The sequence below is a fragment of the Octodon degus genome, unplaced genomic scaffold (genome assembly GCF_000260255.1).
Source record: "Octodon degus isolate 3935 unplaced genomic scaffold, OctDeg1.0 scaffold00009, whole genome shotgun sequence".
NCBI lineage: Eukaryota > Metazoa > Chordata > Mammalia > Rodentia > Octodontidae > Octodon > Octodon degus.
Genome location: NW_004524585.1, coordinates 12,126,945 through 12,144,878, shown reverse-complemented (window position 1 = coordinate 12,144,878; position 17,934 = coordinate 12,126,945). Strand labels below are relative to the sequence as shown.

Genomic DNA, 17,934 nt, shown 5'->3' with positions numbered 1-17,934 from the left:
AATGTCCAGGTAATGCCAATGGACCCATCCACTCAGGCATGTATGGCAGGCACATGAATCATCTTTCAAACCTCAGGGTTCCTTTTCAGTCTACCTGTCTGTCCTAATTTTATTTCCCGTGTTTGCACCCCTTCCTCTGAATCAGTAGTATCACTGCCTGAATCTAGGTCCATTACTGTATATAATTTATGTATCCATTTATTTTTGCCTTTTTGAGACAGGGTCTCACTATGAAGTTCAGACTGGCCTTGAACTCACTTTGTAGCCCAGGTTGGCCTGGAATTTACAGTGATCTGTCTGCCTTAGCCTCCCAAGAGTTGGATTACAGGCATGCACCACCACCACGCCCAGCTCATTACTATATATAGTAGGACATGGGAGTCCTAAGGAGTTGGGCAAACTATATAAACCTTACTTGTAACAGACATAAGAGTAGAGTTGCTGTTTGGATTACATGATCAAGCATAACACTTAGAACAGTGTCTAGGATATGCAACTGGTTGAAATGATTGTCATCGTTACTGTTACTTTCTCACATACATGCTGCTCTTACATTCAAGCTGATCCCCCTGCCTAGCAAATCCATCTCCATTTCCCACGTTTCTTTTCCTCTTGGGTCTTGTGTTTACTTCTATTTTGGCACAGAGTCGTGACGTGACTGAGTGATCGCCTTATGTGTCTGACTCTAATACACTATTAACTTCTTGAGGGCAGGGACTCTGATAGGTAGTAAATAATCAATAAATGTTGGTTTAACTGAACCGTCAGGATAAACTCCATCCCGAGGCGGAAGGCTCTGCCCCTCCCGATTGAAGGGCGGGGCGGGGAGCTCAGCACAGGGGGTGGGTGGGGGTGGGGGTGGGACTCTTTTTCCTCGCCGTGGCGGCGGAAGCGCACGGCGTGGGTTAGCGGCAAGACGTCGTCGCAGGAAAAAGCCCGAGGTGCTGCCGTTGCTGGTCCAAGTCGGACTCGGTGTTGCCAGCGCTCGGCCCGTACAGCTCGCCCTCGCCCCCGCCAGACCCGCGGGATGGACCCGGCCACTGCGCTGCCCCCGGGCCCGCGCCCGGCGATGCCCCTCGGGGGCCCGGGCCCGCTGGGCGAGTTCCTGCCGCCTCCTGAGTGTCCGGTCTTTGAGCCCAGCTGGGAAGAGTTCGCGGACCCCTTCGCTTTCATCCACAAGATCCGGCCCATTGCTGAGCAGACCGGGATCTGTAAGGTGCGCCCGCCGCCGGTGAGTCACCCAGCATCCCGGGTCCCGCTCCCGACCGCGGAGCGAGGACGCCGGGTCTCGGCAGGGAGTGCCCCCGGGCCCCGTCGTGGCGGGGCTGCTGGGGTCGCGGGTCGGGGCTGCTTCGGGTGGGAGGTGGGGAGCGCGGCGGGCCCGGCCGGCTGGGTTTGGCTCCGAGTGAAGATGGCAGGAGCCGGGAGCCCAGGAGCCCGGCGGGGAGCCAGGGCCGGGCCGGGCCGGGCGCCGGGCGCGGGGTGCGGGTGCGGGGGTGGGGACGGGGGACTCGCGAGTTGTCGTGTGAGGAGGAAAGTTTTCAATATGGCGGCGGGAGCCCCTAGTCCTTTGTGTGGTGGCGGCGGCGGCCCGGAGCGGGCCTCACCTGGGCGCCCCACCCTCCCAACCGGGTGCCCCCACCCCGCGCGCCCGGGGCCTCCAGGTGCCCCACGGGCCGGGGTCGCGAAAGGGCGGCCGGCGCGGACCGGGGCGGGGAGGAGCCTGGACCGGGCCTGGAGCGGACGTGTTGCGGGGACGCGAGTGTCGGGGGCCTGGGGGCGGCGGGGACAGCGGCTCGGGCCGTGGGCTGGGGTGTGGGCGGTGTCGCGGCCCGCACGTCGAGGGGTAGGTGCGTGCCCAGGCCGGCCCGGCCTCCCGGAGCCGAGCGCTGTGCCCCTGTCAGGCCCTCTGCCGGGGCTGTGGGCCGGGGGTGGTGACGCTCGCGATCCGAGGACCCCCCCGGCTCGCCCCGCCCTCCATCCCCGGGAGCCCGACCCTGCGTTGCCAGCGCCCACCCTTGCGGGAGGCCTGGGTCCGAATTGGCCCGAACGACGGTTGGACGGGCTGGGGCGGTTGGAGGAGGTTTAACTGCCTCCCTCTCCTCCCCGCCCCGGAGACCCCACCCCCACCCCACCCCTTCGCCTTCAACTTGCTCTTTGTAATGATCCTTGGAGTTGCGGGGCTTTGCTTATCATTCCGTTTTGGGAAGCTGTTTTGAAAGAAGGTCCCTGAACTAGTCCTACTTATCTGCCCTACTCCCACCCCTCGTCCACACAATTAAAATCAAGACATCATACTTGAGTTTTTCTTGGACAAGTTGGCAAATAAGGGATGAAATAAGTGGCCAGCTTGTAGAGGGGAAATGTTTTGAAAATAGGTCCCAATTTTCTTGTGGTATAGCGAACTAGGTTGATTATTGTTGCTTTGAGAGGAGCACGATACATTGCTTTTGGAGTGTAGAGGCCTGCAGAAGTTAGACCTGGGGCTGGTTAGCCGAGGTTTCAATTCTTGAAGAATTGGTTGTTTCAAACATTTAGCAATTTAGCTTTATGTAAGATGTTAGGAAAGTCGAATGTGAATAGTGGACATTTGTGTTCTTAGGACCTTACTCAGAAATTAGACAAATTTGAGTAAGTTGTTAGTAGCTAAAATAAGAGGAGTTAGGTTCTTGGTAGTTGTCCTCCATGTTGGTATTGTGGTATACTAGGGCTAGGGTAAATTCCTTTATCTTTTTGCTTTTCATAGGACTCTTTTCACGAAAAGATAGTGTTGTGGTTAGGCTTGGCTATCCCATTTCCCCATCTGGACTAGCATATTTTGCACTCTGCAAAATCTCCGATTGTGTTGCCTTTTCCACTCTATCAGACAAACATCATGGCCACCATTTTGTATTGAGAATACTTTACAGCCTGAGGAAGTGGGCAGAGAGGAAGAAATAATCTACAAACATAACCCAAGGTTCTGTTTTGGAGACCTCCTTTGTGTAGAGGGGGCTTGCTACCTCCTTTGTTTAACAAACTACTATGCCAAATGGAAAGAGTTTAGGAGTATTTGCTGTTGATATAACCACTAAAAGGGAAATCTTTCATGAAGTTGTAGCCCTTGAGGAAGGGGTCTTTTTGAAACAAAGGCTTCTTAAGATATAAACAGTCTTTGTTTTAGAAACTGTTGTATTTTAGGAAAGCTAACCGTGAACAAGTGGTTTCATATAGTTGAAAAATAGCAAAAACAAACAAAAAATAAACCTTTTCTGAGAAATATTTTTTATGATAGCTTTATATGCTTGTGTTTCTTGGGTGATTTTTTTTTTTTCCTTTTTCATTGAGTTTTTGGAATACCAGTGGGCTGTATTAAACCCGGGAGTTGGCTTTTCGTGTTCTACTTGCTAGGAGATAAGAGGGAATTATAAAGCATATGTTTGTCTTCTTACCTTTGTATCTTTGATGATACTTAGTCTCAGTTTATAGGTGCTTTCTGAGTGAGAGTCGGAAACTACTTGATTATGAATGCTGGCTGTGACATTACTTTGTATAATAGGAACATAGGAGTTTGTGGAAATATAGTAGGGTTAATAGGCTGAAAATTCTAAATCAAAATGACTATATTCAAGTAGAGTTCAAGAGAGAAACAAAACTTTGTCCAAATTATATCAAAGGTTTTTTTTGTTTTGTTTTGCGGAACCGGGAATTGAACTCAGGCCCTTGTGCTTGCCAGGGAAAAGTTTTTTTTTTTTAACCTAAAACATTTTTTAAATTTACAATTAATCTGGTTTCTGGCCTCATCTTTAAAATACAAATTTAAATTTACTCCTTAACATGCTTAGATATGTAAGGATTAATGATATTTTCCATATCACTTTGTAGTATTTGGAGATGGTCAATTGAATTTTAGGGGTATGTATAATTATTAGGCAAAAAAAAAAAAAAGGGTTGGCTTGCTCAGTAGATACTTTTTGAATTCTCCAAGTTTCATAAAAGTATCTGTATTTGGTGGTTTTATGCTGCTTCCAAACACCAAACATTGATTGGTGGTAACTAGGAAGATTCCACAGATATCTTTGGCCCTGTCCAAAAGTGAGTGATTTAAATCAAACCCCTGATGGAATAATAGCCACTTCTGTTTTGTTTTTAAGACAGGGTCCAGGCTGGCCTTGAACTCACTATGTAGCTCACTTATGCAGTGATCTTCTTACCTTAGCCTCTGAAGTTCTGGGATTACAGGCGTATGCTACCACACCCATCTAATAAACTTTTTTTTTTATTTTGCAGTTTAACTTCCTATGGTCACTAGTTTTATGCTGTCGTCTTTGTAGGCAAAGTATAGAACTGCTTTGTTTCAATATGGTTAACATCTTTAAAGGAGTGAACCTATTGGTTCCACTCTTAGAGAATAAGGAGGAATTTAAATATACATTTACCTTTATGGTAGAAGTGTTAATCACTTGGAGCTTGCTTATTTATTTAGGTTTTTTGAGACAGGGTCTCACCATGTAGTTCAGGCTGGCCTTGAATTAACTATGTTGCCCAGACTGTCTCCAACTTCAGGCAATTCTCATGCCTCAGCCTCCTGAGTACTGGGGTTACATACGTGTGCCACTATGCCCAGCCACATGTTTAAAACTTTATAGTCATGTGAATAAAAATGTTTCCAGTAGAGGTGGGGAACAAGATTCTAGGGCTGACTCAGGTATTCACAGTATCACATTCCATTCTAAAGTTCTATTAATTTTGTTGATTAACTCAGTAAGAGTTGCAGCTTGATAGGTGTATTATGCCTACTTTTCTGCTGGTAAATCAAATCTAGGTAAAAACTAGGCCGGGGGTGGGGGCCTGGATATGTACACTTACACGCCCTATCTGTCAGGAGAGGATGAGGCAGGAGGATCACTGAGTTTAAGGTCAACCTGGGATACATGGTGAAACCCTGTCTCAATAAACAAAACAAAACAAAAATCATTTTAAAAACTGTAACAAGTGATGTTTTTATTCTGTTCAAGGCAGATGCTTGTGACCTATAATTGCAGAATTGAATCTAAACTACCTTTTTCTCCTAGGCAGGATAGTTTTTTTTTTTTTTTTTTTTTTTAAGGATAGTCTTAAATTTGTCTTTAAAAGCAGTTATAGCCAGGTGTAGTGGCTCATGCCTGTAATTCTGAAGTCACTTGTAATTGCAGTACTCAGTAGTAGGCTGAGGTAAGAGGATTGCCCTGAGTTCCAGGCCTACCTGAGCTACATTGTGAGACTGTCTCAAAAAATAAGTGGTCTAAAAAAACATTTTAAAGAGGAAAATTAGTAAAGTGTTATAAATGAATACCAGTGTTTTTTTGAGAAATAAAGCTTTAATAAATGAACTCAAAGCCAGAGTTTGAATGCCTTTACTTAAAAACTATTTTTTTTTCTTTTTTTTTTTTTTTGCAGTACCAGGGATTGAACTCAGGACCTTGCGTTTGCTAGGCAAGTGTTTATTCTACTGAGCTATCTCCCTGGCCCTTAATTTTCTTTCTTTCTTCCTTCCTTTCTTTCTTTCTTTTTTTTTTTTGGTGTTAAAAACTAATTTTAAATTTTTTATTTTTTTCGGAACCGGGGATTGAACTCAGGCCCTTGCGCTTGCCAGGGAAGCGCTTATTCCACTGAGCCATCTCCCCGGCCCCTAAAAAGAAAATTATTAAGGCTTATTTCTGGTTCCAAGTCAGTAATGACTTGTTTATATGTTTGATGTGAGGAATAGTAATGAAGCCCATAATGTTTGGGATATTTCAATGGGCAAAACTTGTCAGGGAATTTCTTTTAGAAAGGTAAATACTGTAAACTTTGTCATTATCAAAAATTGAACTTGGTGTATGTATTGAAATTGGATCTTTTGAGCATTTTTGTAACCTGTTACCATTTTCTTAGTTGGTCAACATGAAGGATGGCGAGAGAAAGGAGAAGAGAGCACCTACTTACACTCACAAATGAAAGTTTTAAGTAGCTTCCTGGTACTTTGGGTTCCTGGAAGGCTTCTTGTATGTGCTTTCCAAATGCCATCTCCAGGTTTGAAAAACCACTGACCTACCAAGGTCTTTCCTTTGTTCTTGAACAGTTGATTTGTTTTATGTTGAAGTTGTGTGTTTTTTCCTTTTCTATATGATAATTAGGTATCCTCTATAGATTATGCTTATATGCTTGTGTCAGGTACAGATTATTGCCATCTGCAAAAGAAAAAAAATTGGATGGAACTAATGTTAGGAAGTGGAGACCTGTTTTTTGAAATTCTGTTAAATATGGGTTCCTTGAAGCAGAATCATCAAAGACATATTGATGAATACTTTGGGGTAATTGAGTAGATGGGATGGATGGGTGATACCTGGGAAAAGCTACCTACCTGGCCAGTGTCACTAACATTGTTTTATTTCCCTAAGGTTTAAGAACTAATAATTTAATTTTGAAAATCTGTGTTGTGAAACTCTTGTTTTAGGTATGAAAATTGCATACATCCTAATAAGGATGTCTTGTTTTGTTTTGAGACAGGGACTCTCCTTGCTCACGCTGGCCTTGTACTTGTTTGTAGTCCAGGCTGGCCTCAAGTTTCCCAAGAGCTGGGGTTACTGGCATGCACCACCTCTCCTAGTTCCCAGTAAAGACTTCTTAAGTATTAATTGCTGTCTGCTAGAGTTGAATTAAAGAGAAAATGTACATCTCCAGAAATTATTCCAAAATGTTTTGTTTTGTTTGTCATCAACTGTTGGATGAGTTCCTTGATGAATTTGCTTCTTTCATCCAAGGTTTTTCAAGTAGACCAGACTAGTGAAGAAAAACTTTTTTTTTTTTTTTGGTGGAACTGGGGATTGAACTCAGGCCCTTGTGCTTGCCAGGGAAGTGCTTATTCCACTGAGTCATCTCCCCAGCCCGAAAAACTGACTCTTGAGTGAGACATTCTAGTTTTACAATTGTAAGATATTTGGGAAAAACACGGAATTTGGCTAGATACAGTCTTCCAAGTCCATTTCCCCGCCACTGTGCTTTAAAACAGGTCTTTTTTCTTCTGTAGAGATGAAGTCTTGCTGTGTTGGCCAGGCTGACCTTGAATTCCTAGGGTCAGATCCTCTTGCCTCAGTTTCAGAATAGCTGGGACTAGAATTCCCTCCACCTCATTTGATTAAACATTCAAATCTTGGTTGCCATATATCTTTATACATGGCTTTACTGTTACCCTATATTTTAAAATTCCTATTTTAAAAAAAAATCACTTAAACTGTTGGTTTTTTTTTTTTTAATATAAAGTTTGACTTACTTGATTCTACCAGAGGTATCACTACTGAGTATAAATTTAAATTTTTTTATTATAAAAGTTTCGGGCATATACAAATATCTAGAAGAGCCTATCTGTTTTCTTGGATATAAAAGCAAAGAGAGCATCATTGGGGTTGAGGGAGATCTTGTAAATCTTGTAATTTTCAGTTGTAGTGAAGAGCTTGCTTTAGTTTTATCCTATTTAGGTTATAGGTGACATTTGAGCAATTCAGAAGGAGAATTCTAGCTTTTAGTGAGAGGTGGTCACTTTGTCCAGTTAGTGGAGATTTTTTTTTTTTTTAATGGTACCAGGCATTGAACTCAGGACCTTGCACTTGCCAGGCAAGCACTTATTCCACTGAGCTATCTCCCCGGCCAAAAGTCCCCCCCCCCCTTTTTTTTTTTGTACTGGGAATTGAACTTAAGACCTTGAGCTGGCCAGGCAGGTGTGTGCCACTGAGTTACATCCTCAATGGGAGATTGTATTTCTCCATTTTAGCCAGTGGCTTTGTTGCTTTGGTACACATTTTGAACCTTTGAAGAAACTTGGCCATCTTTGAGGATGGGATTGGGGAATGGTTGGAGAGCAGTTCCTACCAGCATCATTGCACTCTGTTATCTGTCCATTTTTGTGCTGGCAAGACTTCATCTCAGTTTTTCTCTCTTAGGAAGAGGCTTTCTGGTCAGAGTGGGCATTTATTTAGCTGACTGAACAATTAGGATTGGGAGTAAAAAACAGAACAATTAGCATCAGGAGTAACTAAGAAACAATGAAATCCCTATCTGACAAAGGAGTGTTAAGGAAATAATAATGAGGAGTCTAGTGAGTTGGTGATGAAGTTGTTAGGTTCACTTTTCTGTATAGTATGGTAGTTTGACTTTCTTATTTATTTATTTATTTTTGGTAGTTTGACTTTCAACATGGATGCAGTTTCTGTTTCAACAGAATAGCTAATTAACATTTATATGGTATTGAATATGTGGCTGTGCCTGATAGACAGCAAGCCCAGAACCTTGCACATGGTAAACTGGCAGTGTGCTACTGAGCTATGCACTTGAGCCCTCAAGTATTTTCTTTAAAATGGGTAATTTAAAAATTAGCTTCTAAAAAATATTTTCTACCTAAAGTTTATTAACATCTAATGACTTCTCCTTCCTGAAATAGTGATTTCATTTCTTAGGTAGTGCATCCAAGCAGATCTGTATGAGTAATGTTTTAGAATCTTTTGATTCCATTTCATTTAATGTAATGTCTTATAAAATGCTGTAAAAGTTAAGGACTGTATCATTTTTAAAAAGCCATTCCTTTATTATGTAAGAGAGGACAGGTATTTCAAGATTTTTAAAAATAGGTGAGTAGAGTTTTGAATTCATTTCCATTATGACCTTGGACAAAGTCGATTATAATGTATGTGTTCTTATCTACTATAAAGGGATCTGCCACTGGCCTAGGGCTGCTGTCTAGATTAACTAACTAATTGATGGATTGTTTAAGGCGCTTAAACCCTAAAGCTTTATTTGTCCATTACTAAAGAGGCTAGGTACATGTTTAGTGAAACAGGTTAGTGCCAAATACGCATCCTTCATTTTCCTTAAAGGCAAAAGGAGTTATAAAAAAGTAAACTTTGAAAAGACAAAATGCCCAGCATCAAAAATAGAATATATAAAATGTCATTCCTCTGTTGTCTTAAGTGAAGTCTTTTTTTTGATAGATATATTACAGATTATTAAAGAACATTCACAGGTACATGTGTGTCTTGTAGAACATGCATAGCAGGAGTTTTGTTTGGTAAGCTTTGAGAAAAGTGTTCACCATAATTTTCATTTCCTTTAGTTTTGGATGACTTAATGTTGTAGAAGCCAAACAAATGAAAGGGTACTGTATTATATCTTATGTATATTATGTATGTAAATTTATATGTAAAATTTAAAGACTGTATCTATTTTTAAAAAGCCATGCCTCTTAGGCAGAGTGCAGGTTCCATACCCGGCATAAAGTGCCAGTCTTCCGGGGCACACTGAGATTACAGTTGAGACTGGGTGTGGTGGTGCACGTCTGTAATCCCAGCGCTTGGGAGGCTGAAAACAGGAGGATCACTACAAGTCCAATCTGTGTAGTGAGACCCTATAGTCCCTGTAGACCCTGTATCAAATGCATAAAAAAAGCCATTCCTTTATTATATAAGAGAGGACAGGTATTTAGAATTTTAAAAACAGGCAGGTAGAGTTTTGAATGCAATTCTGTCATGACGTTGGACAAAGTCAGTTTAAAACTCTCAGCAGTCCTGCCTCAACCTTCTGAGTGCTGGGGTTACAGGCATGTACTACCATGCCTGGCTCAAATACATCTTCTGTTACTGGACCTCCTGATTCTGTCCCTCTCTGTGTCTCTCTCTCTGTCTCTCTCTCTGTCTCTGTCTGTCTCTCTCTGCCTGTCTCTCTGTCTGTCTCTCTCTGTCTGTCTCTCTGTCTGTCTCTCTCTCTCTCTCTCCCCCTCCCTCCCTCCTTCTCTCCCTGGAGTCAAACTTGGGATTTAATGCTTTCGAGGCAGGTGCTCTGCCACTGAGTTACATCCCCAGACATTACAGCTTAGATGGATCTATATATACTGTGCTTCTGCTGTGACTTTTTTTTTTCTTTCTTTCTTTCCTTTTTTCTTTGCAGAACCGGGGATTGAACTCAGGCCCTTGCACTTGCCAGGGAAGCGCTTATTCTACTGAGCTATCTCCCCGGCCCTCTGCTGTGACTTTGATGTGATGTTTGTATGTATCTTGATTCATATAACTTAATAATGCTTTGTAAAATACTCCCTACTTTTTATTTACTAAATCACATTTTATTTTTAACCATTTATTTGTTTGGTACAGGATCTTGCTATGCAGCTTGGACTCTAGTGATCCTTCTGTCTCAGCTTCCCCAGTGCTAGGATTACAGGAATGCCCCACTCTACCTGGTTTCAGTGGCTGGCGTGGTGTGCTCTGGGTTCCAGGGCTGATGTGGCATGCGGTACCAGGATCAAACCTGCATTGCGGTCTATCTCCCCAGCCCCATAATCACATTTTTTTCTTTTTTTCTGAGACAGGGTCTTACTATGCAGTTTGGGCCGGCCTTGTGCTCGTTTTTGTAGCTCCCAGGCTGGTCTCGAACTCACAGAGATCCTCCTGGCCTCAACCTCCTGAGTGCTTGGATTACAGGCGTGTGCCACTATGCCTGGTTCCAAGGCCCCACAGTGGGTGTCTGCATCTCTGGGGCTGATATAGCACTCCTGGGCTTCTGGGGCTGAGATTGCGAGGCATGTGGGGCTGGGGATTGAACTTGGGTCCTTATGCTTGCCAGATAGGTGCTTATGCCTCTGAGCTATCTCTTTGGCCCCCATAATCACTTTTTCTTTTTCTTTTCTTTTCTTTGTATTTTAAAGTAGGGTCTACAGGGTGTTCAAGGTCTCACTACTATATTAGACTCATAGTGAGTGATCCACCTGTTTACAGCCTCCCCAAAGCTGGGATTACAGGTGAGCATCACCACACTGTGTCTCAGTTGCTGTGTCAGCACGCCCCAGGGGCGGGGCTGGCATAGCAGGCCCAGGGATCGAACCCCAGCTTGCAGGTGCTTTAATGGGCTCAGCTATTTGGCTGGCCCCATAATCACATTTTAAATCTTCAAATGTTAGGTATTTTAGTTGGGAGTAGACATTTAGGCTGATTTCTCTTCATAGGTATGTTCTTTGTGTGGGTCCAAGCAGACTTTTGTGTATTCTTGAGGTAATTCTTGCTATCACTGACTTGATAAAATTATAATATTCAGAGAACTAAGACCCAAACAAGTGTGTTTAAAGCATAGAGCTCTTTATTAAGCATGTATTCTTATGAAGTATTACTGTATACTATCTTTACTATTACTGCTATAGATACTGAGACATTACCATTTTACTTTCATCACATAATTCCAGAAACAAAAAACAAATCCCTGTGAAACCAACATACTTACAAGGTCTTTAAGGCACGATCCTCCTATTTTCTGTGTGGTTATACCAACTCACCATTTGGAGATATTTAAACCACATGACAATATATTGTCCTTGTCAGGATTTAACCTGGAGGAGAGAAACAGAGAGTAAGCTCTCCTAGGACTACTTATGGGGAAAAGGATGAGGTGGTGGATAATGAGAAAGGGCTGTGATGAATTGTCGCAGTATAGCTCCACTCTGAAAATTTCAGCTGTTTTTTTCATCCAGTGTTATGGTGCATTTTAGACAAATTGAGAACAGCCACCAGATTTTCCAGTGGGGAGCTGACTTGAAAGACTTGTACAGGGTGTGGTTTGATTCTTTTTTTTTTTTTTTTGGCAGAACCGGGGATTGAACTCAGGCCGTTGCACTTGCCAGGGAAGCGCTTAGTCCACTGAGCCATCTCCCTAGCCCTTGCATAGGTTGTGGATTTGGGGTTTTTAAATATTGTACTTGATGGTAGTCCATTCCTCTCAATTCCTCTGTAACCCTTGCCCCAATTAATCTTGTGTCTTCTCATCCTACATTTTAAAAATACATCTTTTTTTTTTTTTTTTCTTTGTGGTACCGGGGATTGAACTCAGGCCTTCCACTTGCCAGGCAGGCGCTTATTCTACTGAGCTACCTCCCCAGCCCTAAAAATATATCTTTTTTTTTTTTTTTCCACTGTTTCAGTCTATATAACAGCCTATCTCACAGTGGGGAGAATGCTGGAATAGGTTAGACTTTCTTGCTGTAGCAAGCTCAAATTGTTAAAAATATATTTGACTTATGTAATAGATAGTTAATTACTCATCAAGACTTTTTAAAAAGGGAACAGGGCTTAAAACTAGACTTTTGGATTCTAAAATGATTTTTTTCGGGAGTGGTATGAACTAGTATAGGCCTTCCGCCACAGCAACCATTGAAGAACAGCAGCCATGGCCCTCATTATTCCATGGCCATGGGCCTCAACAAGAGCCCCAAGGTGACTATGTGAGCAAACCGAGGCACAGCCACCCTTGCGGATGCCTTACCAAACACACCAAGTTCATGTCGGACATGATCCAGGAGGTGTGCACCTTCGCACCCTGCGAGCTGCAAGTCATGGAGCTGCTCAAGGTCTCCAAGGACAAACATGTCCTCAAGTTCATCAAGAAAAGAGTGAGGACACGCATATCTGTGCAAAGAGGAAGAGTGAGGAGCTGAGCAACATGCTCGCCGCCATGAGGAAGGCAGCTGCCAAGAAGGACTGAGTCCCTCTGGAATAAAGCTTTGCAGAAAAAAAAAAAAAAAAGGAATTTGTTACAGTTCTGGTAGAATTTTATCTTCATAGTTCTGGAGGATGCAGAGTCTTAAGATCTAGGTTCTAACAGGTATGATGTTTACTAGAGATGGGGACTGAATCTCTGTTTCTGTCATGATTCCTTGAGGAGAGGACCCAAGGATTGAAATCACAGTAGTCAGATAAACAGTGTATAGGGTAAACCAAACTGCATATATTGCAGGTTAATAACAAGCTTCTCTTCTGGAGGGTTAACAATCTAAGTTTGCAGATCAAAAATTGGAGAAAAGGAAGGGCTGCAAGGTCAGCCAACATTTTGGCCCTAGCCTCTCAAGGTCAGTGAAGACTCAGGACATAGGAGAACCTGTACTGTAACATCATGTAACTGAGTTCAAAAATTGTTGTGCTCCAAATATTCTGATCAAGATTATGAGCCACAGAGGAATGTGATCAATGATGTATAGTGTGCCTGGGGAGAGTCACATGGAGAGAAAAAACATTTTCTCAGGCTTTCACAGAGAGCAAATTGGTCAAGCAATGGCTGTGATTCATCCTCATGGCTGACACTGACAAAGGATCTACAAAGTGCGGTACAGGGCTTCAGGATAAATCTTGAGGGTACTTGACTGACCTTATCAGATACAAAAGTTACATTTCTTGCTATATAGGTCTTGCTTTATTTTGGTCTTAACCATCCAGCAGAAAAGTATAAAAACAAGGTATATAAAGTAAAGCCATATTAATATGATGAAGTGTAAAAGGCTCAAGTCAATAACTTCTGAGGATAACCCACTAATATTATAGACTGCTAGACAGTGTTGGATTGTTTTGTTTAGTTCAAACATCTATAGTATTTAGATGCCAATAGAATATCCACCTCTGACAGGACTAAACCATAAAAAAGGGATACAAAGGAAAGATCATTTTGTATTTATATATACAAAATAGGATAGATATACAGCTACTTTTGCTTAATTCAATGAGAAGAAAGATGTGTACTAATAGTGTTTGGACAGGATAATCCTGTCGGCTTCTTGTACTGTGGATAACCACTAAGAAGATAACAGTGTACAATGTATTGATTATCGAAACTCTCCTATTAATCAGCTTTGAAAATGTCTCATTCATATTTTTTTCTCAAATTAAAAAAAATAAATACAATGTAGACTGGCATTTTGCCTGTTTAGTGCTCAATGTTTAGTGGAGTCAACTGAATGATTTCAGGTGTTTCATTTATTTATTTTTAATTTTTTTGGCCAAACAAGGGATTGAACTCAGCCTTGTACTTGCCAGGAAGTGCTTATTCTACTGAGCCATCTCCCTGGCCCCCAATTTCAGGTTTAAGTTCAATCTTTTTATTTCACATGTGGCGGTTAGAGATCATACTTATTGTACCAAAAACTATTTTTATTGATTGATTTGATTGACTAACAAAAAGTAGGCTTTGAAGTCATTGCAGTACAACTTGGCCTGGAACCTGAAGTGGTTCTTCTGTCTTAAGACTCACAGGCATGTACTGCTACATTCAGCTATGTTGTCATTTTTAGTGTTAGGCTTACATTTCATGTGTCTTTGTTTTGTTTTTCCGGATGGTGGTGGTGTGTTAATATAGACTGAATCCTATACCACTGAATTAGTGGTATCTACCGAATTGTGTGTGTGTGTGTTTTAGGGGGCCTTGGGTCAAGTCCAACGTGCTTGTCTTTGTTACTTTTCTTGTTTCTGAGACAAAATGCCCAACACCCAAAGTTTAGGAAGAAATGTTTATTCCAGCTCACAGTTTGTAGAAATTGTGGTCCTTAGTGGCTGGCTCCAAGACAGGGTAGCCTGGCAGAGGGGCATCGCAGAGGAGAAAGAGTCTACAGCAAACAGAGACTGCCAAACAGCAAGAGCAGCCACAGACAGCTTTTATACCTTTTAGACTACTCACCTTTTGAGTGGTACCAGCATATCCAGGTTGGACTTCCCCATTATCCATACTACAACTTTGCTAAACCAATCAGAGCACTAATTTAGTAATCTCACACCTTTAATCCTAGGATCACAACTCCCTAGTTCCAGCCACTTCTGAAAAACTTCACCTATGACTACTTGAGGCTTTGGTGGACATCTAGATGCAAGCCATAACAGTGCTATATCACTGATATGTAGCTACTGTGTGTCCCCGTCCTTTTTTCTTTTTTTAATTTTGAAACAGGGCTCACTAAATTCGAAGGTAGGATTTGAACTTGTAACCCTAGGGCCAGCCATCTAGCTCAGAGGATTAAAGCTCCTACTTAGGCAGTCGCAGGGGCTGGGAGTTCAGTCCCCTGGCCTGCCATGGTGGCCTTACCCCCAAGGTGCGCTGAGATGGATTGAGACTGAGCGTGGTGGCGCTCACCTGTAATCCCAGCACTTGGGAGGCTGTAAACAGGAGGATCACTATGAGTCCAATCTTTGCAGTGAGACCATGTACACCCTGTCCTAAATACAAAAAATAAAAATGAACTTGTAATCCTACTGCCTCAGCCTCCAAAAATATTCTTTTTAATTTATATTTTGAGACATGATATTGCTAAATTAGCCAGGCTTTCCTCAAACTTCAATCTTGCCTCAGCCTCCTGAGTTGCTAAGATTATGGGTGTGGGCTGTGGTGGTATATCTTAATTATAACAGTGCTAACTAGCTGTTAAGTATTTGTATCTAGAGGAATACATGGCTATTTCCCCTTCATTTAAATTTTTCCTTTTATTTATTTTTTTTAATAATAATTGGGATTGAACAGAGTGCTTTTGTGCTGAGCTGCATCTCCAGCCTGATCTAAAAAAGTTATTTTTGAGGCAGGGCTCGCTAAATTACCCAGGCTAGACTTGAATTTTTGAACTGCCTCAGTCTCCCAGAGTGCTGGGATTATAGATGTGCATTACACACATCTTTGCCTTTCCTTTCACTTTAAAATAAAATAGAATTTCAAAAGGTCTTTAGATGGGAAAATCTGCACAATGAAGATTTTATAGTTTGTTAATATCTTTCATTGGGTTCACCCTGATTTCTAGTTTCATTGAACCTGACTTTGAATCCTCAGGAATGTCTAGTCTGTAAAGGACCAAAGGTAGGCCATGTTAATGAAGTCTTCAAGTTAGGGTGTGGGCTGTTTAATTTTCCCTGCCCTTGGTGCCCAGATAAGTTTGAGAATTGCTTAGGGTAGGGAGCAGAGTCCAACCTCTTTCCTAAACCATTTCTCCCTCTTTGAAAACAAATCATTCTTGGTATCTTTTTTGGTATTTTCTTAATCTTGGCAGCTTCCGTTTCGGCTAAACATTGTTTTTTCTTAATTAGTGTCCTAAGTATGGGAGAAAACAGATCAAAACTAATTATATAATAACTTCTCTTTCGGAGAAAACTGTGACATTATATAGCTACTTGATTCTCACATGGTTTGGTGCAAGCATATTGAAGTGATACTGCACCACTTATAATTACAGTAGGAGAGATGGATCTGAGATTTCTTCTGGTCCCATTCAGGTACATGTCTATCAGTGACCTAAAAGAAATAATGGTTCCCGTTCACTTTTTCTTTTTCTTTCTTTTTTTTTTGGTGGAACTGGGGATTGAATTCAGGCCCTTGCACTTGCCAGGCAAGCGCTTATTCTACTGAGCCATCTCCCCAGCCCCCTTGTTCACTTTTCATGATTAGACCACAACATAATGGCAGCCCATTTAGGTGGAAGATGATTTGTTCTAGAAATTTAGTGTCCTCTTGGTCATTTGTTTTGTTTTTGCTTGTTTGTGACACAGGGTCTTGCTATGTAGTTCAGGCTGGCCTCCAACTCACAGCAGTCCTTCCTCAGCCTCCTGAGTATTGGGACTGCAGATTAGTGCCATCATGTCCAGCCTGTAGGTTTTTTTTCATAACGAATTGAATTCAGGAACTTTTGCTTGCCAAGCAGGTACTTGGCCACTGAGCTATATCCCTGGCCCCCAGCCTGTTTAAATTTATTTTCCATAATTTTTTTTGAGAAACAAATAGCAATGAGACACTTTCAAATTCAATTAGTAGGACAGTTTCAATAATTAATACATTGCATATTGTTGTCTTAGTGGTTATTCATTGTACAAGATGCAGACATGATATCCTGTTTACAAACACTCTTAAAACAAATCTTTAATTCATTGGATTAAGAGAATTAGCTGTATATCTATCCTATTTTGAATATACAGATACAAAATGGTTGTTTATTTTTATCCCTTTTTTTTTTTTTTTTTTTTTTTTAGTTTTGTCATTTAAATATTACAGGTGTGTGAATTCAGCAAAATATTCCAAAATAGTCCAGTAGTTCATAATAGTAGCGGGTTTTCTATAAGACAAGCCTTTTAAAATTTTAAGAGAGCATTGCATTATAGGCCTGTGAGGATACATATGCCAGCATCTGTGTGAGTTCTTCCAGTAGATAATTTTTTTTCTTTAGGGGAAATAACAAGAGAATAAAAAAGTATCTATGCAGACTCTTTACCTTGCTTATTCTATTATTTATAAACAAAATAATAGTTTGCTAATTCTGATGAAGTGACCTGTCAGGAAGCTAATTGAGGGTTGGGAAGTAAGATTTATAAAAGGACCATTTTATATTTATTCTGGTTTTGACACTAACAAATTTAAGGTGTTTAGAAGATTTACAAATACAGATTATTGGGCCGGGGAGATGGCTCAGTGGAATAAGCGTTTCCCTGGCAAGCACAAGGGCCTGAGTTCAATCCCCGGTTCCACAAAAAACAAAAAAGAAATCAAAAAGGCAACAAAACAAATACAGATTATTGTTCATATATCACCTAGTGCTAGTGATTGACCGCAGCTCTGAACATGTTAAGCAGGGTGTTCTACTGCTGAGAATGACTCTCAGCCAGCCACAGATTCTGGGGCCATAGTGGTGCACACCTGTAATTCCAGCATTTGAGAGGCTGTAATCAGGAGAATCACTACAAGTCCGATCTAGTAGTGAGACCCTGAACACCCTGTAGACTCTTCCCTGGGTGAGTGGGGGAATCACTATGAGTGAACAGAAAGCATATTTGAAGGGGCTTTTTTTTTTTTTTTTTAATCTGCATAGTCAGAGTTCTTTGTATGAATGGATGAGAGGGTGTGATCTGTAAGGAGTCCAGCAGGGCAGCTGTTTCCAAAGTATAAGCCAGACCTGAGGAAGGTTCACAAGACCCTCTCAGTAGGTTCAAGAAAAAAATTTTTTTTTCAGTGAAGTACTATGTGAGGCCAGGTTTTCTTCATAAACTTAAAAAAAAACAACACATTTTATTTTAAATATAACATTGAGTCAGTATACCAAGAATTAAAGTACTAAAATTCTGATTTCATACTTTGAATACCAAAGAACAATCATTTCTGCAACAATGGAAGTAT

General features: G+C 41.5%; 1 protein-coding gene and 1 non-coding gene across 3 annotated transcripts in view; one reads left to right on the top strand and one right to left on the bottom strand.

Moving 5' to 3' along the window:
- The first annotated feature begins 909 nt into the window (after positions 1 to 909).
- The window catches only part of Kdm5b (lysine demethylase 5B), an 87,736-nt gene continuing 70,711 nt past the window's right edge, over positions 910 to 17,934 (top strand). The window contains exon 1 of one of the 2 annotated variants that reach the window (XM_004625360.3): positions 910 to 1,231. In XM_004625360.3, the coding sequence (XP_004625417.1) occupies positions 1,028 to 1,231 (204 nt within the window). In that variant the 5' untranslated portion in view covers positions 910 to 1,027. The remainder of the gene's footprint in view (positions 1,232 to 17,934) is intronic. The other variant, XM_023708050.1, reaches the window with a different exon arrangement.
- On the bottom strand, positions 11,944 to 12,068 carry LOC111814832. Its single transcript, XR_002819714.1, has one exon. It is a non-coding gene; the product is annotated as a small nucleolar RNA SNORA28 (small nucleolar RNA).